Genomic DNA, 25,582 nt, shown 5'->3' with positions numbered 1-25,582 from the left:
AAACTCCCAGGGGAGCGTGTGTGGCGATTCAGACAAATAAGCATTGCTCAGCTTCTAAGCTCTTCGGTTTCTTTTCACGCCCGGTTCCTCCTGAGCAGGGGTCTCCAAACTTGGCAACTTTAAGACTTGTGGGTTTCAGTTGCCGGATGCTGGCTGGGGAATTCTGGGAGTTGAAGTTCACAAGTCTTAAAAGTTGCCAGGTTTGGAGACCCTTGCTCCAGAGGAAAGAAGACCCTTTGCTGGGGGGGGGGGCAGTGTTGAGTGTTTTGCCTGCCAAAGATGGCAGGTCTGTCACTGGGAAAGTAAGAGAGGTCCTAGCAGATGAATTGGTAGATGACAGTGGTTGGAGTCTGGGTTCTACCACTTACTAGAGGTTGGAGAGACTACTTTGTGAGACTGCTTTTCATGCACCGTGCCTCTTGACTTTGCCTTAATGATTTGCCCATTCTGATAGGCAAGAGTTTCAACTTCCTACACACGCACACACACACACACAAACCCAAACACACCCTCGGATCTTGAAACAAACATGTTTTGTCAGTCTTCTGGCTCATTCCATTTTGGTTTCTTTCTTTTTCCTGGTAAGGTTATATTTATCTGGTTATACTTCCAGCCAGTGGCAAGATCTTAACTGCTGGGTGTACGCTTGATGGATGTGGACGTGTTAGGCTCTTGTGTTTATCCAAGCCTGTGAAAAAGTGTTGGTTATGGCTGACTAATCAAACAAGGCAGGCTGATAAGGGGAGTTTGACCTGGGGAAAGGCTGCTGGCTGCGACCAGCCAGGGTGGGAAGGGCAGTTTGAAGACAACAAATAGGTTTTGAAAGAGGTTGGCTCTGGTTTAAAAGGGGCCTCTTTAGATTGAGGGAGACGTTTCCTAGCCCTGGCCTCTGTGCCTGGTTAAACATTCTCAGGATATTTCAGAATAGAATAGAGCTAGGAGGGACCTTGGAGGTCTTCTAGTCCAACCCCCTGCTCAAGCAGGAGACCCTATGCCATTTCAAACAGGTGGCTGTCCAATCTCTTGTTGAAAGCCTCCAGTGATGGAGCACCTACAACTTCTGGAGGGAAGCTGTTCCACTGATTAATTGTTTTCACTGTCAGGAAATTTCTCCTTAGCTCCAGTTTGCTTCTCTCCTTGACTAGTTTCCATCCGTTGCTTCTTGTCTTGCCTTCTGCTGGGACGATCTGGGACATCCCAGAGCAGAAGAGAATCTGCCAGGAGCTGCACAGTCTCTCATCTATGGGGATTAAGTATCTGCCCCTCCCCACAGTTAGGGACAAGACAGAAAAAAGATCCCACTGTTTTAATCAGTTCCAAGACTCCCTGGTGGTCTTTCCAGACCTCTTCAGGATTGTGGACTTTTGTTTGATCTTGTCCCTGCTCTTTTGCGTTGCTGGGAGGAGATGGTGGAAACAGGGTTCTTCCACTATTTCTTCACTGCATGCCCAACAAAATGAGATTTTGGTCTGGTGGGGAAGGCACCAGCTAGAAATCAGGGGGCTGGGAGTTCTAAGCATTAAAGCCAGCTGGTGACTTTGGGCCAGTTGTTATCTCTCACGCCAGCCCATCATCCCACAGGGTTTATTTCTTTATTTGACAGGTTTAAGAACTGCCCATCTCCCTCACAGAGATGCGGTTGTTGTGGGGAAAATAGGAAGACAGAGGAGTATTAGGCATGTTTGCCATCTTGAGTTATTTGTCACAGTAAAAACAGGTGGGATCAAAACAATTGTGCCACCAGGGTCCAACCTTGGCCATTTTTAAGACTAGTGGACTTTGCCTCTCGGAATTCTGAGCGTTTAAGTCCACAAGTGTTAAAGTTGCCATGATTGGACACTCCTAATTTGTGCTATAAAATAATACTTTTTTGGCAAATAATTCAGCCAGACAAATTCATATTTTAAATGAATTGATTCCTCTGTTGCTCAGCAGCCAAGAGAGAAAATGTCATTTTTGAATCAGGAACTCAGTATTACCATGGTTTGCTTGGCAATATAAAGACAAATTAAGGAAACTGTTTTCGGATATTGAAGTCTGCTCAGGGGGCTTTGCTCCCGGTCCCCTTACTCAAGAGTGGCACTGTCTTTGCTGTGCCTTCTAAAGCTGGGAGGCCAGGCTGACCCTAACTAGCATCCTTTCAAGTCAGAATCTGGGGCTCGGTCACAACAGCCCCCTTTTAAGGTTTGATCTTGATCAGTTTTATTGTTTGCCGGACTGATTTGCTTCCTTGATTGCATCCTGCTCTGAGGTCAGTAAATACTTAAGTGCATAAGAAAACAAGAAGGGAGACAGATGAGAACTATGAGAAGCAGCCTAGAACTAAGGAGAAACTTCCTGACAGTTAGAACAATTAACCAGTGGAACAATCTGCCACCAGAAGCGGTGAATGCTCGAACACTGGAAGTTTTTAAGAAGAGACTGGACAGCCATTTGTCCGAAATGGTATAGGGTTTCCTGCCTGAGCAGGGGGTTGGACTATATGACCTCCAAGGTCCCTTCCAGCTCTGTTACTCTGTTATTTCTGAAAAGTTATTAGGAATTGACCTCAACTCAAAAGAGGTTTTGCCTTTGTACACAACAGGTTAACACTTTTGTGATCAGGTATTGCTTGCTATTTTTCTGTGAGTGTACGTATCATCCAAGAAGCTTTCTTACCACGCCAGTGTTCATAACGGTGGCTGGCAAGATCTCCATTGCTCTGCCACTGTTAATTCTCCCTTGGTCATGGGCATGCATGAGTCCGCTAACTTGCAGCTCTTAAAATGAATTTTTAATTGTGGAGTGAAGCAGATTCACCGGCTTCTTATAAAGAGGATAGGAGTAGCCCCGAGTCACTTGATTGTCAGCATCGTTTGACAGCTATGTAAATATGATGGATGAATGAATGAATAAATAAATAATGGATATTCAGCCGCTGCCATCCCAAGGGGGGAAAGTATCCTTTTCCCTGTTGTGGAGCGATGCTCAAACACTTTGTGGATTATCCTCAGATTTGCCAACAAGGCTTGTATGTGGTTTTTACTGTTGTGCTCTCCGCAGTAATGTTTTATGGAGTAAAGTTTAGATGCAACATTAACTCTGAATATTAATTCAGTGGGCCACAACGGCCACATCAGGAAGGCAAAATCCCTTTGCACTAGTATGTTGCAGGGATGTCTGAGAGAGAGGAGGAGATGGATATGTGTGGACACACACACACACACACACACACACACACACACCTATCCACAGATCGTACACTGGGAAGGAGGACTGCCATTGCATTCGTGGTGGCTGAAACTCAGTCTGGAAAAGTTGGTCATTGGAGCAAACGGGTTCTTGAACTGGGAGCATTTGGTCCTCTGGGAGTAGCTGGGAAAGAGCTTGTGCCTCAGAGCCAGAAATGTGGAGAACTACCCCAGCCAATTGACTGGGGAGAAGGGAGGGAGCAGCCACACCATTTAATTAAAGGGAGGATGGGCCTAACAGTCATAAAGAGGAGGGGATGTGCCAAGGTGCTTCCTTTTGGCTGCCACAGCCTGTGGACAAAGGCAGACACGGGGCCACGATGAAGTCTCCCGAGGACCAGTGTGCTTGTAAGTCTCCTGTCTTTACTCCTTGCTGGAGCATGGACTGGTCTGCTGGGTTTGCCAGGATCCCCTTAAGTGTGCCTTCTTCCTCACTTACTAGAGCCCGAAAGGGGGAGGTGGGGCTCCTTTGTCCCAGCACAACTGTTGTGTTTGTGTGCCTTGTTGTCTGAATCCACTCTTGGATCAACTTTCTCTCTAGTTTTGGAGAGGAAAGCAGCCGTGAGTCTGGAGATGGTTTTGCTGCAGGGTTGTCTGTGCAGCAGCTCTCTGACGTGGCTTTTGTTCCCCTGTCTGGCAAGCGTGGCCTGGGAAATGGGAAAGGCGCGGAAAAGGCAAGCAGGGCTCCCGGGAAATGCAAGCTCAGCCTTTGGAGATCGAGTTGGGGCTGTCTGGAAAACTCCATTTTGAGGAAGCCTCTGCTCATCTCTGCTGGACCAGTGCAGGCCAGAGACAGGAGGTTCACTGGAAAACTTTATTTTACCTTAATTGAGCAATCCTGGAAGCCACCAGCCTGTGCCATGATAGTTGGGCGGTAGGTCATTTTTCATTTGACTGGATAAGTGGTCAATTACTGGCAACAAAGAAGGGTTGTTGATAAAGCTTGTCTGCTTCCTGGTGTTCTTTATCCTAGAAGCTGCCCAGAGTCGCTTTGGGTAGGGGGATGACGGGATATAAATTTAATAAGTAAATAAAAGGGCTTTCCAGACAGCTGATTGACCGGAATTCACCGATTTTTTTGAATGTGGCAAAATTGGAGGCCCACTGATGAGGTTTTGTTTCAGACACTTGAGAAGTTTGAAACAGCTCCTTTTGTCGGAGCCTGTTGAGAACAGATGACATTGTGTGAAGTAAACCCATTTTCCCCTTGGCTTAATGTGCGTCCTGTTTTTCCAGAGGTGGAATCTGACTTTGCTTTGGATGCTGGTGAATGTTCATTTACTGGCGCTGTGCACGCGTGTTTACTGTTGATTGGCCTCTTCATTTAGGAGGATCAGGCCTGCAGAGTCGAGCATTTTAGGGGTGTTGGTTGCTGCTTCTACCGTACAGATCAGCAACCAAAGAATGTGAGCTTCTGATGATCCTGTGGGGCTAGAGGTGGTTCTGGGGTCCTCAGTGGCAAATCTACCACAGATCATGAACATCGGTCATTTCACTCCTGCTGTATAAAACGTTTTGTCCAGAAAAAGCCAGAGTCTGGAAACCTTCTATTTTCTTGCTCCTCTTCCAAAATCACCTCCTCCCTCTTGTAGTGAAAAGATCGGTCTTCTCGGCTTGCCTGGAAAGTTTATGGGCAGAGTCCAAACACAGAAGACCTCTCGAGAGCCTGTCTCTTCCTATGGATTCCATACAGAGGCTCTGATTATTTCCCAAACGCTGTTAGTGATGGAGACCGAGCAGGGAGAAGAACATCTGGGTCTGCCCTCTGAGGGAGCAAGAGGACCAGGGCACGTGAAATTATGGGCCTGCTAATAAAATGCTTCAAGCTTTTTATCAAGTGGCACTTCAGCCGAGAAGAAAGCAGCTTTGAAAGTTTGCAGATCATCTTGAATCTTGTCCTTGAGCTTTGAGCCAGCTGCAGGAGTGGAGTAATAACAGCCCTGAAGAAGAAGCTCAGCCAGACTCAGATTTGGTTAATGCCGCGCTGAGCCTCTGATCTCTGCCGTCTCTCAGAGAACCCAACAGCACAAGGGCTTCCGACACATTTGCGGTGGAGCTGCTGGTTGAGGAAGGCGGAGCTGTGGTGCGCAGGTAAAAGTCCTTGCGTGCCATCCTGGACACCTTTACTTAGAAGGAACAGGCAGCATGTGATGGAGCCATCATTTGAGCTTTCGGTGGAGATTCTCAGTCATCCAGGTCATGGTTGTCCCCAAAAGTGCTTTTTCAAAAGGCAACTGGTCTTTGTTTTTCCGAGAAGAATTTTCACTTCTCATCCAAGGAGCTTCTTCCGCTCTGAAGAACTGAACTTTAAAGCATAGCTTTCTAAACTTTTTTTTTTTCACTACCCAATTCTCAGCGGTGCTGGGCATTTCACAGAGGAAAAAACCACAGGACAATATAAACAAAGAACAAATGATGACAAAAGCTGGGCAACAACTAGATAACAATGAAAACGCATTCACCCGACCCAGAAGCGGACTTAAACCAAAGGCCTGGGCGAGACGTTTCTGGATCTGTTTCTGGAATTGGTGCTCCTGTTCCCACTTAGACATCCGGGAAGGAAGAAGGAGGAAGACCCCGAGGCTGCTGGCTCTCCCAGCAAGCCGTGCTCTTACGGCAGCGTAGCCGCCTTTTCCGTATCGTCCCATTAAGGTACCAACCCTGCTTCTGTAGGAGAAGAACAGTTTCTTTCCAGCTGCCTTCCTGGCCTGCTGAGCAAGCCATTGCAATATACCAGGATTACTGTGAATTCTGATCTCTCTGTCCCTGCCCCTCTTCCTTTGGACCAGGGCCATCTTTACTAAAATGGTAGCTTTAGTTCCAGCACTTTCCAGCTGTAGCGGTTTGATTCAAAAATACCCCTGCAATTCCGACTCGGGGATATTTATGACTGGTTCCTTGGGAAATGGCGGAAGGGATTTTGGAACATTAAAGCGTGTCACGTTCCACATTGCATTTGGGGGCTTTTCATCTTCTTTTGTGGTTAAGCTAAGCTCCGGCAGAGGATCGAACTGTTCTGCAGTCTGCAGTGATTTGAGGCGTCCCACTCTTCCTTTTGTTCCCAAAGAAAACTTCCTATTTTCACATACCGTTGTGATAAAAGAAATTGATTTGTATCTCTGCATGAAACTCAGCCTTTTAAGTTGCAGCTCATTCCTGGCTGTGTTTTGATTGGTTGCTTCTTTTGGGATAAATTGTGCTGCAAAACTGATCTCCTGGGAAGGTCAAGAGTTGAAGCTTTTTGTGCTGGCGTGCCCTTCCACCTTTGCCCTTCCACCTTTGCCCTGGGAAATTGGAGCAGACTGGCCTCAGCCCTGTCACCCACCAGGAATCAAAGCCCGGCTGGACCGCTCCAAGGAGTGGAGGAGGAACACTAGCAGCCCCTTCTGTCTCCTTTAAGGGCAGGAACAGGATTCTCCTTACAGAGTTGTGAAAGTTGGCTGGCTCAGGAATTCTGGGAGTTGGTCCACAGGTCGTGGCTATGACTTTCCATCCCCATCAAGGCAGTTGTCCCCAAATCTTTTTCTGCAGTCTTGAGGTGAATATTGTATTAGTATTTTATCTTATTTTATTTTGCATCATTACAATGGTCTTTTACTGGGCATTTTTTAAGAGTATGTGACATCACCATCCCTTCCCAGGAAACCAAAAGGACGCGTGGTGTAATTAATGCTCATTATGTCTCGAGCTAAAAGGGGGAAAGATAAAAAGTTAATCATAAAAACAAAGCAGGACCCTGCTGGATTGGATCCCTGGCCTGTCAATCCCAGCAGCTTATTGTCTCAGTGACTCACCAACACCTGCCCAAGGAAGACCCCTGGTCTCCGGGCAGATGGCCTTCGGAGGCAGTTCCAGTACCATCAGAGTTAAAAGCTGCCGGTTCTTATGACTTCCATGAATTGGTCCAGCCTGGGTTTTGAAGCCAGCCAAGCTGGTAGCCAGCATCACATCTTGGGGTCATGAATCTGAAAGTTTGATTATGCATTTGTGTGGGAAGAAAAGTCGTAGAATCCTAGGGCTGGATCAAAGGTCTTCTATTCCAACCCCCTTCTTGAGCCATTCCGGTCAAGTGGCTGTCGAGTCTTCTCGTAAACCTCCAGTGATGGAGCATCCACCTCCCCAGGAGGCAAGCTGTCCCATGGATTAGCTGTTCTCACTGTCATAAAACTCCTCTTGCCTGTGCTGATCCTTCCAGGATTCTTTGTGCTTTGGGTGAGGGCTGGGTCTGCTCACAGCAGCCTCTGGCTGGGCTGGATCCCAACCCGCTGAGGGCCTGGGGTGCCCAGGTTCGCTTTCTGCAGCCAGAGGAATGGCCGGGCCCTTTTTAAGAGGAGCATCTTAGCTTGTGGCCCACAAAACCTGGTGGAAATTTTTCTTTAGGAATGCAGGCGTGTTTGTGTCATACGACACATGCTTACCCTCTTGCTGAGTACATGAGCCTCCGTGATGTGCATTTGGCTTGTCGGATGAACTGCTAGGCTTTTGAGCTGCTTGTCCGCAGAGCAGGTTGGAAAGGTAGAGAGAACCAGCAAGGCAATAATGCCTGATGGCCTCTTTGATTAGCAATGAAAGTCTAGATTCCTTTGGGTTTCCCTTCCACTCGTGCGTGGGCTGTCTTGCTGCTGCCGAAGCAGTTAAAGAGATCACACTAGATAGAAGTGACGTTGCCAAAATCGAAATATTTTTGCGCTCCTCAATTTCTCACTGTTGTTTCTTCCTTCTGTATCGTTTCCTGGTATAAACAAGCTACTTTATATAAACTAGGGGAACCCTCTTTGGACCCACGGTGCTGTCCAGGTTTTTTTCTAATGCTAATTTTACTTGTCCCGAGAAACCTAATTTTCTAAATCGCTGCATAATCTTTCTCCACCCTTGAGTTCAGCCCTGACAAAAATGGCGACGTGATTCACTGCTGCTCTTGTTTGAATCGCTGCCTGGTTTGGCTTGGCCGCCTTCCCTGTCTTGGTCAAGAGAGGCCTGCTGGCCCAGTTGGGCAAAGGGGGGGGGATGTTTTGCTGACAAAAGGACTGGTCGAACTGGATTGGCAAGGCACGCCGCAGAGTGCTGAGTCTCTGGATTGCAGCTGATCCCAGGAACGCCTTTGGGATCCTCAGGACTGGCATTTGGGCGAGATCAACTCAGACTCCCCAAGAGGAGGAAGCCACTAGATTCCTGTCCCCGGCTCTTTCTCCTTTGTCCCCTTTGGAGCTGGGCCATTTGCATGAAAACAGTTTCTCTGGGCAGCAGGGTAGATGAGGGAGGGAGAACGTGGGGACCAGAAGACCAGGTGGGGAGGGCGGTGGAGTAGCGGAGGAAGAGGAGGAAAATTCACATGCCCTGAGAATGGATGGTTGTCTGTCTGCCTGCCTGTGTGTGTGGGGGGGGGGGTTGGCTTTCTCTGGTGTTGCTGAGCTTGGAAAACAGGGTCATAAAGTTCAGCAGCCAAAGCCCCTCCAGCCAGGCTATCGAGCTTCCTTCCCCAGTTATCCCCCATTCTCAGTTCAGTCCAGCCATGCAGAGGAAGCTGGTGAGGCTGATGGAGTAACTGCCCTTTGCTGAGACCCCTGCATGCCGGATTAGGGAAGGCTGCTCAGCTGCGCCTTTCCTTGCCGTTTCGGAGGTTTGAATTGGCCTCTGACTGATTCCGCAGCCGAACCCCGTGTCGCCTAGCAGGGGTCTCTTGGTCAGTGGTTAACGGGAGGGACTGGCACCTTGAGCTCCTGGCAGGGCGGGAATATTGATCTCTCCTCCCGAAAGGGGATCTCCCACGCTCCCTATGAAGCCACCAACCTTTGGGGAGGGGGCTGCCTCATGGGACCAGGGGGTGGGGGAGGCTAGGCTCTGGAGCTGCTGATTCACAAGAAGATTTATTCCATTGACATTTTTTTTAAAAAAAAACCCTCTCTTTTCTAGGTCTGCTAGCCAACATCACCATGTTCACCAAAAAGAAGAAACGCATTGAGATCTCGGCCCCCTCCAACTTCGAGCACCGGGTCCACACGGGCTACGACCAGCAGGAGCAGAAGTTCACGGGGCTGCCCAGGCAATGGCAGGGCATCATCGAGGAGTCAGCCAAGCGGCCAAAGCCACTGGTGGATCCCGCATACATCACGGCCGTCCAGCCCGGCTCTCAGAAGGTTGGTGGCACCTGCTTTGCCCCCCCCCAGGGTTGCGACAGTGGGGACGGGCCAGTGCGCAGAGGAGGGGGGTTCTGTTTCAGATGAGCTCATGCAGCGCCCCAGAGGGGCTTTTTCAAGAGGCAACTGGCCTTTCTGAAGACGTTTCGCTTCTCATCCAGGAAGCTTCTTCCGTTCTGACCGAATGGTGGGGTTCCTGAGCTCCCCCACCCTTCACTCAGAACCAAAGGCGCTTCTTGCATGAGAAGCGAAACGTCTCCCAAGAGAAAAGACACAGAAAGGCCAGTTGCGTACCTTTGGGACAACCGTGACCTGGGTGACCGAGAATCTCCGCAGACATTCGGGGACGCAATCGGTTCAAGGCCGAGACTTAATTAGCTTTGCTCAGGGTGTCAATCTCACGTTGAACTGGGACCCAAAGGGACCAGAGCCACCGACCTTGAGTTCTTGCCACATCCTCTGAGAACTGAGAGCATAAACGAAATTTCTTTTGTGACTGAACTGCCACTTTGCTTCAGGCAGAGTTCCCGAGAAAGTGGATTCCGTTTTCACAAGCAATAAGATACGGTCTTCCGTGCAGCAGATGTGTGCTTCTCCAGGCTCTGCATCTTTTCAGAACATGCACTGCAGCTCTGAGGCTGGACATGTTGGGAATGCCCAACTGCCAGGATCCGGATCTTGGCCCAGCAGCCAGGCCAGGGGGCCCCGGAGACCAAGGCAGCGGCTGTTCAGAGGCAGGCTGGCTCTTGGCTCAGGCTGGGGAAGCGGGAATTCCTCCTTTGCGCTGAATTAGGGGGCAGGGAAGGCGAGCCGGCCGGGACGGATCCTGAAAGCAAAGTTGAGGATCAGGCCGAGGTGAAACTGCCGAGTCCGTCAGGGCGGAGGGACTGCCGGTCGGCTTTCCTGGGGCGCACGAGGGAAGTCCTCGACTTACGACCACAGGCAGTCCTCGACGTACGACCACAACTGAGCCCAAAATTTCCTTGGCTAAGCAAAGTTGTTGAGTTTTGCTCCATTTTACGACCTTTCTTACTACAGTTGTTAAGTGAATCACTGCAGTTGTTAAGTTAGTAACACAGTGGTGAAGTGAATCTGGCTTCCCCTTGGACTTTGCTGGTCAGAAGGTTGCAAAAGATGATCCCGTGACCCCAGACAGAGCAACGGTCGTAAGTATGAACCAGTTGCCAAGTGCCTGCATTTTGATCACGTGACCAGGGGGGATCTTGCAGCGGTCATAAGTGTGAAAAATGGTCCCAATTCACTTTTTTCAGTGCCGTTGTAACTTTGAGTGGCCGCTAAAAGAATGGTTGTAAGTCGAGGACTATCTGTGCCCATCTCTCTGTTCTCCCCCAGATATCCCCCCTTTGCCAGGCTGGGTTTAGCCCCGTGGAGAGAGACCCCGGAACGGAAGGAGCCTGCCAAGGGAGGGCAGAGCATGGATGCAATCGGCTCAAGGGCTCCAGGGCTGGCCGGATAACGTTTGGGGCATCTCTGAGCGGAAGGAGTATCAGCTTTCGGGTTTCAGACGGCTTTGGGACCCAAACAGGAGCAAATGTATAATTTTGGGGAGAGAAATAGACCTCGGTTGCAGGCTTGATTGAAAAATAGGCATACTGTGTTTTGGAAACGGGCCAAATTGTTCCGACTCAAAAGGGTCAAATGTCCCCCCACTCGCCCCAGACCCCGCCTGGAATGGGGGCAGATCCTGCCCCTGAGGAAAGGAGGGGCCTTCGGAGTCTCAGCCTCCTTCTAGCGTGAACAAAGACTGACTCAACCGGGGCTTTTCCTGAGGAAAGCCCGGTGCCAGAAAATTGGGCAACAGTGGTTGTTCCGGTCCTGCCACCCCTCCCCCCCCATGTGGCGTCTCCTCTGTCCCAAAAGGAAGACTGTGGTGACAGGAAACCTTGGGACCCCAAAGGCCCAGCTCCAGAAGGCCCCCCTGCCTTGGTCCCAGCCCTTCCTCCCTCTTGATGCTCCGTTCCTTTGCTGGGTTTGGTGTAATGTGTCAAAACAGGGTCTGTGGAGAAATCAGGCTGGCTCTGCCCCACGGAGCCTTCTTCTGCAGGGCTTGGCTGTTTCTGTTGGCTGCAGGGTGCATTGTCCGGGAGGGCGAGGTAGCTGTGGTGGGGAGAGGTCTTCCCCACGAGGGCTGCAGCTGGGAGGGTCTCTTGGCCAGCTCACTTTCCACTTCGGAAATTGGAGCCGCAAATCGCACGTGGTTCACTGGCCGTTTCCAGGAGTCCCGCAGGAAATGCAGAATCATTGCTAGCAGCTGAAAGCGTCTCTCTTTCCCTGTTTGGTCTCTGTGGTTAAGTGGGGGAAGGAGGGGGGTCCTTCAGGGTCTCTTCAGTTTTAAAAAAACAATGGCCACAGATGGTTTTGCACAATATGCTGAAGAGGGAGGGAGACAGGAGCCACCACTGAGGTCAGCCTTCCTCCTTACACCACTCCTTGTGTGCATTTATTTTTGCCCAAAAGGTGATTACGCCTTCAGTTATTTTCCCTGGCCCCTATTTCTGGGGGGAGCAGCCTCTCTGTCCTTCCGGAGTGATGAGGGGTCTCCAAACTGGACATCTTTAAGACTTGTGGACTTCGACTCTCAGAATTCCTCAGCCAGCCAGGCTTAAAGTCTTGAAGTTGCCCCATCTGGAGACCCCCGTCCTAAAGCAAACTGGGAAGAAAATGAGGTAGAGACTTTCTCACCAGCTCAGTCGGTTCCCGGGTGTCTTTAATCATTAGGGAAGCATTTGAGGGCAGCCTGCCTCACCTGAGACGGAGAGAGCAGGAAATGCCTGATTTGGCAGGTTCTTTCTTCTGAAGTGTTTTAGAGATCAAATCCATTTTAGATCGGGAGCATCTTCCTTGCTTGTGGTGTAATCAGAAGACTCGGCCTCCCCACTTAGAGTTGTCTGGGATTCCCAGGCTGAGTAACTTGGTTTTTGCTGGTTGAAATTTGGGGAGTTACTGGGTGATCTGAGGGGGGGGAAGGTTGGTGTAAGGCTGCCTTTCAGACATTGCCTTCCAAATCCAGCACTCCTGGCATTCATCATTTCAGCACTGACATATTTTTCAAAAAGTGTCTCAGCGTGGATGGTGTGTAGTCACAGGAGAAAGGGAGAGAACAGCTCTGTGAAGGTCCCATTTCTTCTCCTCCCATGTGCAAGTCCTCCTTCCCTTGTTCTCCCCACCAGGCCTGCCGCTGGGCGCTTCTTGTGCCAAAGCTGGAATTGTCTTGGGCCATCGTCAAGCATTCATCAAGCATCTTATTTTGTTTTTATGTTGCTTACCTTATCTTCTTTTCTGTTTGTGTATCCTCTTCTCCCCCCTCCCCCCCATAACTGCCTGGTCCATGTTCCATTCCATGCGCGTAAGACCATCGTGCGCGGAAACAAAACTTCCAAGGACGGTTCCCTGGCCTGGCTGCTAGATGAGTTTGAGAACATGTCGGTGTCACGCTCCAACTCGCTGCGTAGGGACAGCCCTCCTTTCCCGGCTCGGCATGACCAGTTTTACCAGGAGAACGGTCTGGGAGAGGCGCTGGGCAGGCCCCGCCACCACCTGCACCAGCACCCTCCCCTCACGGAGGACGACGGTGGGGGCAGCAAGAGCAGAGAGCCCAAGGAGCGGAACCGCCACGGGCCCAGGAACGACGTGGACTCGAGCAGGGAAAGGGGCTGGGACAACAGGACTGCCGCCCCACACTCCCGTGGGCATGAACCTCACCACAAGCCGCACCCGCAGTCCGGCCATCCCCGGCCTCCTGAGCACCCGAAGCCCTTGCCGGAACACAGTCACCGAGCGCCTGAGCGGGACAGGAAGAGGGAGCCCCCCGCCGAGCGCGTGGTCAAGAGGGAGCGGACGGAGGGGCCCGACAAGAGACCCAAGTCCACCTACACTGGTGAGGCCAGCCCACAGTCCCCCCGGGAAAAACGGCCCCTCTCCGGGCCCAATATCCGGACCCCGAATATCCCCGTCTCGGAAGGGGTGATGAAGACCGCACAGCAGACCGGACGGCCTTTTAACACCTACCCCCGCGCAGACACCGATCTTGTCCGTGGCACTCAGGTAAAACCTCTCAGGGCATCGTAGAGCTTGGGGCCCTTGTGGGACTGGCCAGCCTGGATCGATCCACTGGAGGTGCCGTTCTCGCGACGTCTGAGTCCGTCCACCTTCTCAGCATAGCCTAGCTGGCTGACCGAGTGGTAAAGCCTGAGCCCCTCCTCTGCCTCAGGAGGACCAGCCTGGCAGCCAGCGCAGAGCTTGCTCCTCCTTCATGCTCCGTTCTGCACCTGTTCTGGATTCTCTTCTCACCTTCCTCTGCCCAGTAGTTCTCCCTTGCCTTCTGCCTTCCATCAGCTGCAGCCGGGGCTTCCTACCTGCCTGCCTCGCCTTTTCCGGGTGCTCTCCTTCCTCGCTTCCACTAACCGGTCACTCCTGTGTTGTCCATCTTGTCGTCTGCCCTCTGCTTGGTCTCTTCTCCTCTACACGCAAATAACCGTCCGATGACACTCTCTTCTGTGTACCAACCTCTGTCTGTCTTCACAGAAACTCTGCAGCTGCATAACGACCTCTCGTATCATGGACGCCATCGAACTGCTTTCTCTTCTGCCTCTGCCACCCAACTCTTTCCTCTTCCTTTTCTTACAACAGGGCCAGAACTTAGACGTAAAGCTCAGTTTTCACGCAACCGGTGTGCCTGCCCTGGTTTCAGTCTTTCCCGCTGATCCATGCTCCTCGGCCCTCTCTCTTGCTGAACCTGGCTCTCTACGGGGGCTCCTTCTGCAGGAAGCTGAGAGGGGGGAGCACAGGGGCCTAATTCGGCCCTTGCTGTGGCTCCTCCTTTGGAAGGGCCCAACCCTCAGCTTAGCTAAATGGACTCCCCAGGTCCACTCCTCGACCTCTGTGCTGAAAAGGACATTTTTACAAAGGGCCTTTTTGGGAGACTCTGCTGACCCTGAGGGAAAGATAAGGCTGTAAGGGTGGGAGAATAAGCAGCACAGAGCTGAGCTATCCCCAGATCTCTTTGTGGCCATAAGAAGGGAACGTGCAGATGACCCTCTGGAGCAGAGGTCCCCAACCTTTGGGCACCAGGGGCCAGTTCCGTGGAGAGAGGTTTTTCCGTGGACTGGAGAGTGCGTGGTTTTGTGTGCTGCCTGCATCTCGCGGATGGGGCTTTGCTTGTTTGTGCGGATCGGTTGCTGGTCCACGGACCGGGGGTTGGGGACCCCTGCTCCAGAGCAGGGCTCGCCAACCTGGGCAACTTTACGACATATGCTGGCTAGGGAATTCTGGGAGTTGACACCCACAAGTCGTTCACGGATGTGAAGCCCACAAGTTGTAAAGTTGCCAAGGCTGGCGAGCCCTGCTCTGTAGACCTTATGCTTGCTAGTCGGGTCCACTTTTCTGAGGAGCGGCTTCTAGCACACTCACCTGGCCAAAGACGGCACCTGTGCTTTGCGAATGAGCAGGACCGAAAGAAGCCACGTCAGTCGAGACAAAACAAGGGATTAGTCCTGGGTTCCTTCTGCGTAAGGAGGAAAAGGCTTGTAGGCTGATCCTCCCTGTCTGTGAGGATAAAGACGGATCCAGTCCCAAGTCCCTGCACAGCGAAAGCACTGCTTTTTATGCTTGCAGTCACAATGGCTTCCCCTTCTCTCTCTAGGCAGAGCATCGGCCGGGGAAAGGCCCAGAAGCAGCCTCCAACGGACCCGTGAGCGGGAACAGCGGCCCCTCCAGGCCCCCCCCTTCGGGCCCAACCCGATCCAGAAATCTGGAGCCATCGCCTCTGGGACTCTCCCAACACGCTTCGGACCCCCACTTGACCCACGTGCCGTCACTGCCAGCCCCCCAACCTCCGCAGCCCCCTCCCCAGCAGCCTGCGGCCCCCACTCCTCCGGCTCCTCAACAGCCCTGCTCCCCGCAGCGGGAGCCCCAGCGGGTCTCCCACGAACAGTTCCGAGCTGCCTTGCAGATGGTGGTTGATCCCGGAGACCCCAGGACCTACCTGGACAACTTCATCAAGATCGGCGAGGGCTCCACGGGCATCGTCTGCATCGCCACCGTCAAGAGCTCCGGGAAGCTGGTGGCGGTCAAGAAGATGGACCTGCGCAAGCAGCAGAGGCGGGAGCTGCTCTTCAACGAGGTGAATGGAATTGAATTGACCCAAAGGTGCTTTTCCAAAAGGCAACTGGACCTTCTGTGTTTCTCCTCTTGAAGTCGTTCCACTTCTCGTCCAAGAAGCTTCTTCAGTTCTGACTGAATGGTGTGGAACCCATTAAGCCAAAAATGGTGAAAACCTCCCCGTTCAATCAGAACTGAAGAACCTTCTTGGATTAGAAGCGAAAGGTCTTCAAGGAAAAAGCCAAGAAAGTCCAATTGCCTCTTGGAAAAGCACCTCTGGGACAGCCGTGGCTTGGATGACAGAGACTCTCCAGAGACATGGATTCAGTTGAATGAAATACTGTTTGGCCAAGGGTGGTTAGACACACAAAGAAGCTCTCGGTGTACCTGCAAAGCAACAGACTCATCGTAATCATAATAACGGTACCAGTGAAGGGAGCAATAGGAGGACCTGCCCTTTGCCTGCCCGGCTCTGCCTCTTGAGCTGTGCTGGGCAAACCCTGCGGCCCTCCTGGGCTCACCTGCCTGAGGTCACCAGCCTCTCTCTGCCCCCCCCCCTTCCCACAGAAAGCGGCTCCTTCCGACCTGCCTTTCCCCCTCCCCCCACACAGGTGGTGATCATGAGGGACTACCAGCACGAGAACGTGGTGGAGATGTACAACAGCTACCTGGTGGGTGACGAGCTCTGGGTGGTCATGGAGTTCCTGGAGGGCGGCGCTTTGACCGACATCGTCACGCACACCAGGTAAGGGACCCCGGAGGAGGGCGGGCTGCTCCCCTCCCTTTGGAGAGAGGCGCCACAGGGGCTCCATGGGACTCTGGGCCTGGCAGGTGGCCTGGCTGCCACTCCGGGACTCGGCCGCTTCCTTCCCGTCCAAGAAGCGGATTCTTCTTCCCTCCGAAGGAGAAGTGGCCACCAGGAGTGTTCTAATACAGACGAGTCCTCGACTTACAACGGCTCATTTAGTGACTGTGGCACTTATGTGACTTCTGTCTGTTTTTCACATTTATGACCATTGCAGCACCTCCCCCCCCCAAAAAAAAATGGTCATGCAATTCACACAATCAAAATTCAGATGCTTGGCAGCTGCAAGATCCTGGGATCACGTGATCCGCTTTTGAGACCTTCCAACAAGCAGAGCCAACGGGGGAAGCCAGATTCACTTAACAACTGTCTTCTAAGTTGACAAGTGTGGCAATTCACTTAACAACTGTGGCAAGAAAGGGCATAAAATGGGGCAAAACTCACTCAACCACTCTCTCACTTAGCAACGAAAACCTTGGGCTGCATTGTGGCTGTAAGTCGAGGACTGCCTGTATATTAATCCAGGGGGACAAAATGTGTATGTGTGTTGTTGTTTTAATGCACCTTTTTTAAAGTCTTGTTTGTGTTGTGTTTTTTTTTTGTTTGTTTCTTTAACGAACACTGTTGGCATTTTGCATTTTAACTTTTTTTTTTTGAATAAAAGAAAAATAGAAAGAAAAGAAGGGTAAGTGCCGTGTTTTCTTCTGCTTGAAGGATGAACGAGGAGCAGATCGCGGCCGTCTGCCTCTCGGTGCTGAAGGCCCTTTCCGTGCTGCACGCGCAGGGCGTCATCCACCGGGACATCAAGAGCGACTCCATCCTGCTCACCCACGACGGACGGGTGAGCTGCCCAACCCCAGGCCTCCGCCTCCTAGAAAGCCCGAAGGATCAGCCCGCCCTCTCCCTCTTCCATGGCTTTTTGCTCCCCAAACCAGCTGGCGTTTTAGTGGCCCAAATTCTCTAAAAGCTGCATGCAAATCCTAGGGAGAAAATCCCAGGCTCTCTAGTACACACACACACACACACACACACACACACACACACACCCTGCAAGACCACTTCAGTAGTCCTTGGAGAGTCTTTGAGAATCCAACCTTCGGCAACTTCAGCTCCCAGAACTCCTTTGGCAGCTGGCAACTTTATGACTTGTGGGCACACACACACAATAGTACTGGGGGGGGGGACTTTCTGAAGCCCTGGGAAGCAGCCGTGGGACAGCTCTGCAGAGCCCCCCCCCCCTGACGGCCTCCTCCCCTCCCGCCCTTCCTTCAGGTCAAGCTCTCCGACTTCGGATTCTGTGCACAAGTCAACAAAGAGGTGCCGAGGCGCAAGTCGCTGGTGGGGACCCCTTACTGGATGGCCCCGGAGCTCATCTCTCGGCTGCCCTATGGGCCGGAGGTGGGTGAGGTGGGGAAGGCCTGGCAGGTCTCCTCCTCTGCGGGAGAGTTTTGTGTGTGGGGCGGGGGGGGGGCCTTGGAGACAGTGCTGTAGTAGCTAAGCTAGGTGGAGCTCAGGTGTCCGTTGGTAGAGGGCAGCCCCAGAGACCGCAAAGTTTCCCTCCCAAACCCTGAAGCTTTAGATAAATGGGATGCTCCTGGATGGCTGCCCTCCTTCGGGCTCCCCCCTCACTGGAGCCTTGGTCAGTGGTGGGTGGATGAGACGGACCTTCCGATAAGAGGGTCCTGCACCCTGGAAGATCCATCTGAAAAAGAAGACTATTGCTGCTGGAGAGAGAGAGAGAAGAGAGCCCCCCCCTCCGCCACGCCTGGACACTGCAGTTGATGAGAGGATTCCAGGGAAAAGAGGAAAGGAGCAGATCAGAGGGGTGCAGGGGCCGCTCCTCCCTCAACCCCTCCCTGCCCTTCCGCTCTTCCAGGTGGACATCTGGTCCCTGGGGGTGATGGTGATCGAGATGGTGGACGGGGAGCCTCCCTATTTCAATGAGCCCCCTCTGAAGGCCATGAAGATGATCCGGGACAACCTGCCCCCCAAACTTAAGAATCTGCACAAGGTGAGCCCCCTCGCCTGCTCTCTGCCTCACCCAGCCGGGCAAGAGGGCGGCTTCTGGGGGGTTCCAAGTTCCCCCTTCCCCCTCCCTCCCCCCCCCAGATTGCCGTGTCCTGCCATTTTTGGCTCGGGGGCATCATCGCAGGGCAGCTTCTGCTGCCCGTTGTTCAGGCCAGGGGTGGTGATTCCGCTGTCCTCGGCCACTGATGGCCCCAGCCCCCTCTTCATCGGCCTGGCCTGGGCTGTGGCCCTCCTGCTGGGTGGCAGGGAAGCGCCTCCTTCATAAACGGAGGTGAGATTCACCTGCCGGTTCAGGGTGGGCAACTGCGGTGACTTCACGGCCTCTGGACTTCGACTCCCAGAATTCCTGAGCTGGCATAACTGGCTGCCCGCTGCCTGCCCCTGTGCCAGCTGGTTTCTAGGTCAGGACCTGGTAGGACTACCAGGTCCAGGGCTTCTTTGGCCCAGGATGAGCAGAGAACGTGGGTCCGTCCGGTGATGGGGAAGGGGCTCCCTTGAGGCTCCGCAAGGCCCCCCTCCCTCTTCCAGCTGTGGCTCATGCTGTTCCGCTCTTTCTTCCCCGGCAGGTCTCCCCTTCCTTGAAGGGCTTCCTGGACCGCTTGCTGGTCAGAGACCCAGCCCAAAGAGCCACGGCCAGCGAGCTCCTGAAGCACCCCTTTGTCGGCAAAGCCGGCCCCCCCTCCTGCATCGTGCCCCTGATGCGGCAGAACCGGATGAGATGAGCGAGCCGGACTCCTTCGCGAAGAGAGAGAGCCATCTTCCCCAGCCAGCCCCGCGAAGCCGCTGGAGACCTGCGCACGAGGAGGGGGCTCTGGGACCCCACCGAGCCCTGCTTCCGGGGGGGGGGTGTCCCCCCAGTTGGTGTGGGCAGGAGGAGTTCAGCAAGCAGTCGGGACCCTTCCTTGAGGACTCCTCTTGGTCAACCGATGACGCGGCCCCCAAGTGGACCCTGCGGGCCCATCTGTAGCAGGGCTGCTCTGCGTCCCCCTATTGTACTACTGAACTGAGGAGGGGCTTTGTCTGGGGTGGGGGGGGTGAAAAAAGGCGGCAACGTTTCTCTTGCTTGTCTCCTGAATCCTGGGCTGCCCGCGGCTGTTCGGCACTGCAGAAATGTTTCCTTCTCTCTCAGTGGAGCCCAGAGAAAGGGGGCCCTTGGCCAAAGGCACCCCCAGGGGAGGGGGAAGCCCCCCAGGCAGAAACCCATAAGCCCCGCTCACCTCCTTCAGAGAGGAGGGAGAGCAGAGCCACCGGCTGGGCCCAGAGGCAGGAGACTCCCTTGCGCCCCTGAAGGAAGGCGCTGCAATACTTTAGGGGCTCCCAGGTAGGGAGACGTGGCTCCAGAGGGCCCTGGCGGTTGGGTCTGGGGCTCCCGCTGGTTGGGAGGGGCCATCCACGGGGCCCAGAACCAGGCTTGTCCCGGAGGCCCAGAGGCTCAGCGGGGGGGGGGGCTGGTGCTGCAGAGTGGCATTCGGGGCCAGGGGTGCTCTTAGGGGAGGGGCAGGAAAAGACCGCCCAGCAAGCCCCACCCTTTCCCCCATAGCGTGCCCAAGAGCGCAAGGCAAGGGGCTTCGGCAGTGCCCCTGATCTCCAAAGGCTGGTGTGAGTTCTGGCCCCCAAAGACCCGGGAGGGCGCTGGCTGCTCTCTTGCAGCCTTGCAGCATCCCTTGCGAGACCCCCTGGAGCCCCCCTCCTCCTCTGCTTTGCCCTGCCCCAGTTCCCTTGCCCACTCTCGCCCGCCCTTCCAGGCCCTCCTCTCCCTGTCTTGCAAAACCGGCTGCGGCAGGGACGTTCATGGGAGGCGGGACTCCTTCCGGCCTGGATCTGAAGTGGGGAGGCGGTGGGGGTCCTTTGAGGCGGGTGTCTCCACAGGTCCGCCCTCCCTCGGCTCAGATGCCCAGGATATCGGGTGCTGCAGGCTGGGCCTTTGCCCTGCTGCCCCTTCAGAAACCCTCCCCCCAGCACTCCCAGTCCTCTGTCTTGCCGTGTTTTTACGAAGTGGGTTCGGCCTGCTGCATGCTTCCTCTTCAGCTAAGAGCAGCCTGCCCCAAGAGATTGCCAGTTGCGTGTGTGCATGTGTGGGATGCGTGTGTGTGTTCCACTTCTCCAACCAGTGTACCTCTGGAGCCAGCTGGTGGGTCGAGAAAGGCTCCTCTGGGCCCTCGGGGTGGGCTGACTCCTGCCTGACTCCTTCCCCACCTGGGGTCTTTGCTGACTTCTGGGGTCTCTTCCTCTCTCTCCTCCATCCTCTGGCAGGGGGGCTCCGATCAGCCCCCCCAGGGAGTTGAAGAGTGTTAAATGGGTCTTTGGTGCTAGCCTTCCTGAGTTACCTTGGATTCCTCCTTCATCTCTGGGGAGGGGGGTCAGCCTCCCCACCTCTTTCCTCTCAGTATTCCACATCTGGGGGGGGGGCTCGGCTACCCCCCTTTCACGCCAGTCGCTCCCTTTCCTCTGCTTGGGATAGCCGGTTGATGCCTTTACTTCAGGAATCCTCTTTTTACCTGCAGTTTTCTTTCGGACAGCCTGGCACCTCAAGGACGCAAGGATTATTTCACTTTTCCTGTGGGGAAAAAGACTTAAAATCTCAGTTGAAGCTGCCAGGCCAAGGAGGGGGGGATTCCTGGGGTGATAATCCTCCTCCTCCTCCTGCTTCCACACCCCTCCGTGCCACAACACTACATTTCCCCCCCCCCCTTCTCTGAAATAAAGGACTGGAATTTTAAGCTGGAGGTCGGGAGGACCTGGCTTCAAACGCCCCCCACCCTCCCCGTCTCCTGGTTGCTTGAAGAATTTTATAACTGGAGGCCTCGACCAGAAATGTTTTTCCCTCTAAAAGAATGACTACTAATTCATTTTGTGGGTTTTGTTACTTTTTTAAAGAAATTATTTATATTGGGTTTTATTTTCTTTTTTCTCCCCCCCCCCACTTTGGTAACTCAACGGTATTTGTGTTGAAATGATTTTTTTTAATTGCTTCGGAAAAAAAAACCCTGTTTAATTCTAGTAAGTTTTAACCACGAATGGTCTTGTATAAAGAGTCTGGATTTTGTGTCAAAGTGGTGCTTGTGAACCTTTCTTCCCTAAAATACAACGTTAAGTTTGGGGCGAGATGGTCCACCTTTAATAGTTAAAGAAGGGCACCATGCTATTTCCTTTATGTTTAATTCCCTCATTTTTAAAAAAACTTGCTGGGACGTTTAAGAAAAAGCTACAGAAGAAGCAAAATCACGGGGTTCATATCTACCTAGAAGGAATTCCTTCCATGATTTAAATTTTTGGCATCTACAGTATAAACATAGATGGGGGAAAAAAATTGATAGGAGGGCATCGTGGGGTGTCCTACACGGGCTTGGCCTGAGCAAGCCATCTTCTGATTCAATATCCCCACAAGCCGAGAAGAAAAAAGCTTGAATCTGGGCTTTTAACCAAACGCAGTTCATGTGAAGCATTTATGGAGGAAAGAATCCAGTGACTGTTTCAAAGGAAAGGGAGCTGCACCTGCTGGATGTTCTTGTGCAGCTCCAGATTGGAAGGACTCCCAAATGTCTCCCTGTAGATGAAGGATAAGTTGCCCAAGCACCAAGGTCCATCCTGAAGCCCTTGCTCTGGCTCGGGCCTGAGGAAATGGCACTTGCTGGTCCCCCCCCCCCGCTCTTTGAGGGCCAAGTGATGGGATATCACGGGATGGTCGGGTTCTTTAGCCAAAATGCAATTGTAGTGAGTTTGATTTGGGGTACCTACTTCTGTCTTTGTAACCTTGCCTTCCCTGAACCTTGAGGGGCAAAATCTGCATTCGTCCCAGGTCTGATTTGACCCTTTTTCTGTTCAGCAAACCTTCTGGGTGAGTTCTGCTGAACGAAGCACCTTTTATTGAGCATCGCTGGGCTCAGTAAAGCGGCACCTTCCAGGGCAGGGAGATGATCCTGGCTTCCTCCAAGTGCCTGCCGGTGGTGGATTCAGGAATTCCCCCCCCCCCGGGGGAGGGGGGGGAAGAGACCTGCTCCAGGCATTTTGTCATTGTGTCTCTTGTCGGGCCTGCCAGCTTTGGGGTGGAGGAGGAACACTGTAATTTTCCTAATTAATTGGCAATCGTAATCCTTGCATGTTTACAAAGTCATTCTGCGTCTCTTAGGCCTCCCCCCCCCATCACTGCTAATTAGCGCGGTGCTTTCTGGCTGTTTTCCTCTGGGACGGGGAGAAAATCCCCCTTTTCTCTGAGAGAAAATGTCCCCAGTGGTTCTCTGCTCGAAAGGGAGGCCAGTTGAATGCAGAGGGGCTTCCTCTCCCCTATGAAAGGGCCCCACCCTTCCTGCTATTGTGCACAGCCAGCCAGTTTGGCCAGGGGGCCATTGGGAGCTTCCCCCATTTCAAACGGGGGGCCTCTGGCAAGAGAAGGACCCTCTGACACTCCAGGGTCTGCCTTTCTCGCTGCTGCAGGCGTGAAGGCTTGGCAGACGCCAGCAAGGCCACTTACGCAGCTTCAATGGCCGGCATATAATATCCCCAGTGCGCTGATGGTGTTACCTTGTAGGGTAATGAAACATCTTCAAGTAAAGGGAACTCGGAGAACACCTAAGCAATGTTAGTTCAATGGGGTGCCTTTTGCCTGGACTACCTCACAAGACTGATAGCATGCTTCTAGGTGGGTGGTTGCAAGACGGGGGTGTCTTTGGTTGGGGGGGAGCCTAAGGGAGTGAATCACCCTAAAAAAACCCGCCAAGGATCAATCTGCTTGATGCTGCTTAAAAGTGGAGGCAAAAGATGATTTTATTTACATTGTGATCATATTTGGAAGGCCCCACATTCTGCCTCAAGTTCCAGGAAGAAAGAGGGCTGGGTGCCATTGGACCCATTCAGGCAGACCCAGCTAGCCACAAGACCCCCCCAAGACCCTCCCTCCACCTACAGTTTGGTGCTCTTGGCAGTACCTGCATCCCCCCCCGTTACCTACTCTGTGAGACCCGGTGGGGCTGATGGTTCAGCCTAGGGCAACCAGCAGGCTCACCCCCTTGAGCTGAGGTGTTCGCTGCAGCACGTGGTAGAAAAACGGCAGCCAATTTGTGAACTTGGCATATAACCAGCCACTGTGCCCAAGACACCTGCTTCCTAGTAATGAGTTGAGAATTGCAATCTGGAATCCCTCCCCCCAAATTTATGGCCTTTTACTGTGCAAGCTGTGTGTGTGTGTTTTAGTGCTCATGTCTTGAGGGGGCAGATGGAAATGGTTGGTGATCCCTCACTTTGGTTGAGCCGGCTGTGATTACAGAGCAAAGTGAGGAATTCTACCTACACTTGGGGGGGGGTCTACAGCCTTTTCTCTCCTCCCAAAAATTTGGAGGAAGGGGCAACTGAACCCCATTTCTTGGTGGGCACACCTGCATTCTTGCCCATGGTTGCCCAAAGCCCTTTCCAGTGAATTGGGGACTCCCAGAAGTCAGACTGATCACCCCCCAACGTCTGCTGACCTTGAGTGGCAAAAACACCAGACACATTTTTGAGAATCAGCTGCTTTGCTTTTAATGAGGTTTCCGAGGTGCAACCGTAAAGGCTGAGCTGAGGCGGGAGGGCCACCTGCTCCGGGAGGGTCTTGGGAAGAGAGCGCCCGGGAGGGAGGAGAGCGAAGGGCTGCGTGGAAGAGCTTGAGGCATCCGCTGGAACAAATCTTTCTCGCCAGGTGACAGACCTGGCAGGGCTCAAAGTGGACGACCAGGAGTTCCTTAGCCGATCAAAGGCACGTGCTGCTGCCATTATGGGGGCCGCGAGAGGGGGGGAAATCACCTTCTGGTTCTGTTTTCCGGCCGCCTCAGGATGCTCAGCTCAGGGGAGGCCCAGGCCCGTTTGGGGCTGCAAGTTCTTCTGCCTCATGCTGGCTGGCCAAGATCTTCAGCTGAGCTGCGGGTGTTCCTAGGGAGGCGGGCAGAAGGGGAGATGTGGGGAGATGGCGTCCACAGCTTTTGGACCCTCAGATGTGGGGGGGCTCTGCAGGTCACCTGAGCGAGGATGGGCAGGACGGTGGCAGCTCCCTTCCTGGCTCGTGCCAAGCCGACTCAGTTGCACTTGCAGTAGTAAGCGGAGATGGCGTTGTCCCAGTTGCCAAAGAGGCCCCTCTTGAATTCCTGGAGGCGTGGATATGCTCCGGTTTTGAACTTCCGCGTGCTGCCACCCTTGCCCTTCTTGTACCAGACGGTCAGCTCGCAGCGCTGGCCCACCACCAGCGAGGAGATCTGGTTGTTGAAAGCTGTGGGCATGTACGGCTGGTCTTCACCTGCCACGGCCATCAGGATGCTCCCGCCGCAGCAGAGGTCGTAGTAGGGGCTGTCGTCCGTGTACATCTGGGAACAGACCTTGGTGCCGTTCGGGTGTGGGTTCGTGAGCTGGCTGGGGAGCGGGCACTGGGCCTGGCTGATGGCAACAAGCAGCGGAAGGAGGAGGGCGCTGAGCAAAGCCTTCATCTTGGCCAGAGTGTCCAGTCCTCAGGCCAGAAGGCGGCTTTATAGAACTGTGCCCCTCTGTGCACAAGGTCGGCCTGTGGAACATGGGCCCAGCTCCAAGGTCGCCGCAGGGAACAGGCCAGCTGGGGGCCCAGTTTCAAAGGCAGCCTTGGCAACTCAAGGAGATCCGCCAGGTGCCAAGGCCCATCTCGGGCCAACCTGGCAGTTGGCTCTGCAGCCCCTCATGGGCCCGGCTGAGAGGCTAAACCGAGATCTACCAAAGCTGGCCTCCCTTAGGGAGGGGGATCTGAGGGTCCCCCTGCAGCTGGACCCTTCCTCCTTTACGGACCTGGATCGCGTGAAGGGCTACCGGCTGCCCTCTCCCTGCAGAGCTGGCCCCAGGGAGGAACTTTATCCCCTCCAGGGCCCAATCTCATCTTCCCAGCTGGGAACACCCCCCCCCCTCAGCTGCTGACTCTCCCAGGGCCCAGCTGCGGCTTTCCCTCGGCAGAGGGACCCACCCCCTTCAGCGTCCTCCCCCCATCCCATTTGGAAGCTCACGGGGGAGTGGGGGGGGAGAGCGGTCACTTGCAATCCCAATTCTCGGGGGCTTCTTCTGCAGTAACGCAGCTCCGCTCCACAAGCTCTGGGTGGCAGAGGAGGGGGCGGGGGGGCTTGCATGGCTAAGTCTGCAGCCTCGCCATCCCAGCGGCCGCCCCTTTGCCCCGCATCTGCCGCTCCCCCCCGGACCCGAGCCAAGGGCCACCTTGGCAAAGCCGGCTCCAGGGGGAAGCCCCTCCCGTCCCCCCAGGCGCCTCGGGTGGGGGCTTCTCG

At 53.7% G+C, this 25,582-nt stretch overlaps 2 protein-coding genes across 8 annotated transcripts in view; one reads left to right on the top strand and one right to left on the bottom strand.

Moving 5' to 3' along the window:
- PAK4 (p21 (RAC1) activated kinase 4) overlaps nucleotides 1-21,373 on the top strand; it is a 34,787-nt gene extending 13,414 nt beyond the window's left edge. For 3 of the 7 annotated variants that reach the window (XM_039361963.1, XM_039361964.1, XM_039361966.1), the window contains exons 2-9: nucleotides 9,144-9,367; nucleotides 12,740-13,432; nucleotides 15,030-15,509; nucleotides 16,099-16,232; nucleotides 17,007-17,133; nucleotides 17,565-17,690; nucleotides 18,169-18,303; nucleotides 18,887-21,373. In XM_039361963.1, coding sequence (XP_039217897.1) covers nucleotides 9,164-9,367; nucleotides 12,740-13,432; nucleotides 15,030-15,509; nucleotides 16,099-16,232; nucleotides 17,007-17,133; nucleotides 17,565-17,690; nucleotides 18,169-18,303; nucleotides 18,887-19,042 — 2,055 coding nt within the window. In that variant the 5' untranslated portion in view covers nucleotides 9,144-9,163 and the 3' untranslated portion in view covers nucleotides 19,043-21,373. Of the gene's footprint in view, nucleotides 1-3,484; nucleotides 3,579-8,299; nucleotides 8,851-8,890; nucleotides 8,914-9,143; nucleotides 9,368-12,739; nucleotides 13,433-15,029; nucleotides 15,510-16,098; nucleotides 16,233-17,006; nucleotides 17,134-17,564; nucleotides 17,691-18,168; nucleotides 18,304-18,886 lie in introns of those variants that run through there. The other 4 variants (XM_039361962.1, XM_039361967.1, XM_039361965.1 and 1 more) reach the window with 4 other exon arrangements.
- Nucleotides 21,374-23,808: 2,435 nt separating this feature from the next.
- On the bottom strand, nucleotides 23,809-24,792 carry SYCN (syncollin). The gene has a single exon (XM_039362103.1). It carries the CDS (start codon nucleotides 24,767-24,769, stop codon nucleotides 24,365-24,367), a length of 405 nt encoding a protein of 134 aa, XP_039218037.1. The 5' UTR covers nucleotides 24,770-24,792; the 3' UTR covers nucleotides 23,809-24,364.
- Nucleotides 24,793-25,582: the final 790 nt, after the last annotated feature.

The sequence above is a fragment of the Crotalus tigris genome, unplaced genomic scaffold (genome assembly GCF_016545835.1).
Source record: "Crotalus tigris isolate CLP2741 ecotype Arizona unplaced genomic scaffold, ASM1654583v1 scf7180000019364.2947544272:3078424, whole genome shotgun sequence".
NCBI lineage: Eukaryota > Metazoa > Chordata > Lepidosauria > Squamata > Viperidae > Crotalus > Crotalus tigris.
Note: the sequence above shows the minus strand (reverse complement) of the source record. Positions and strands in the feature narration are given on the sequence as shown.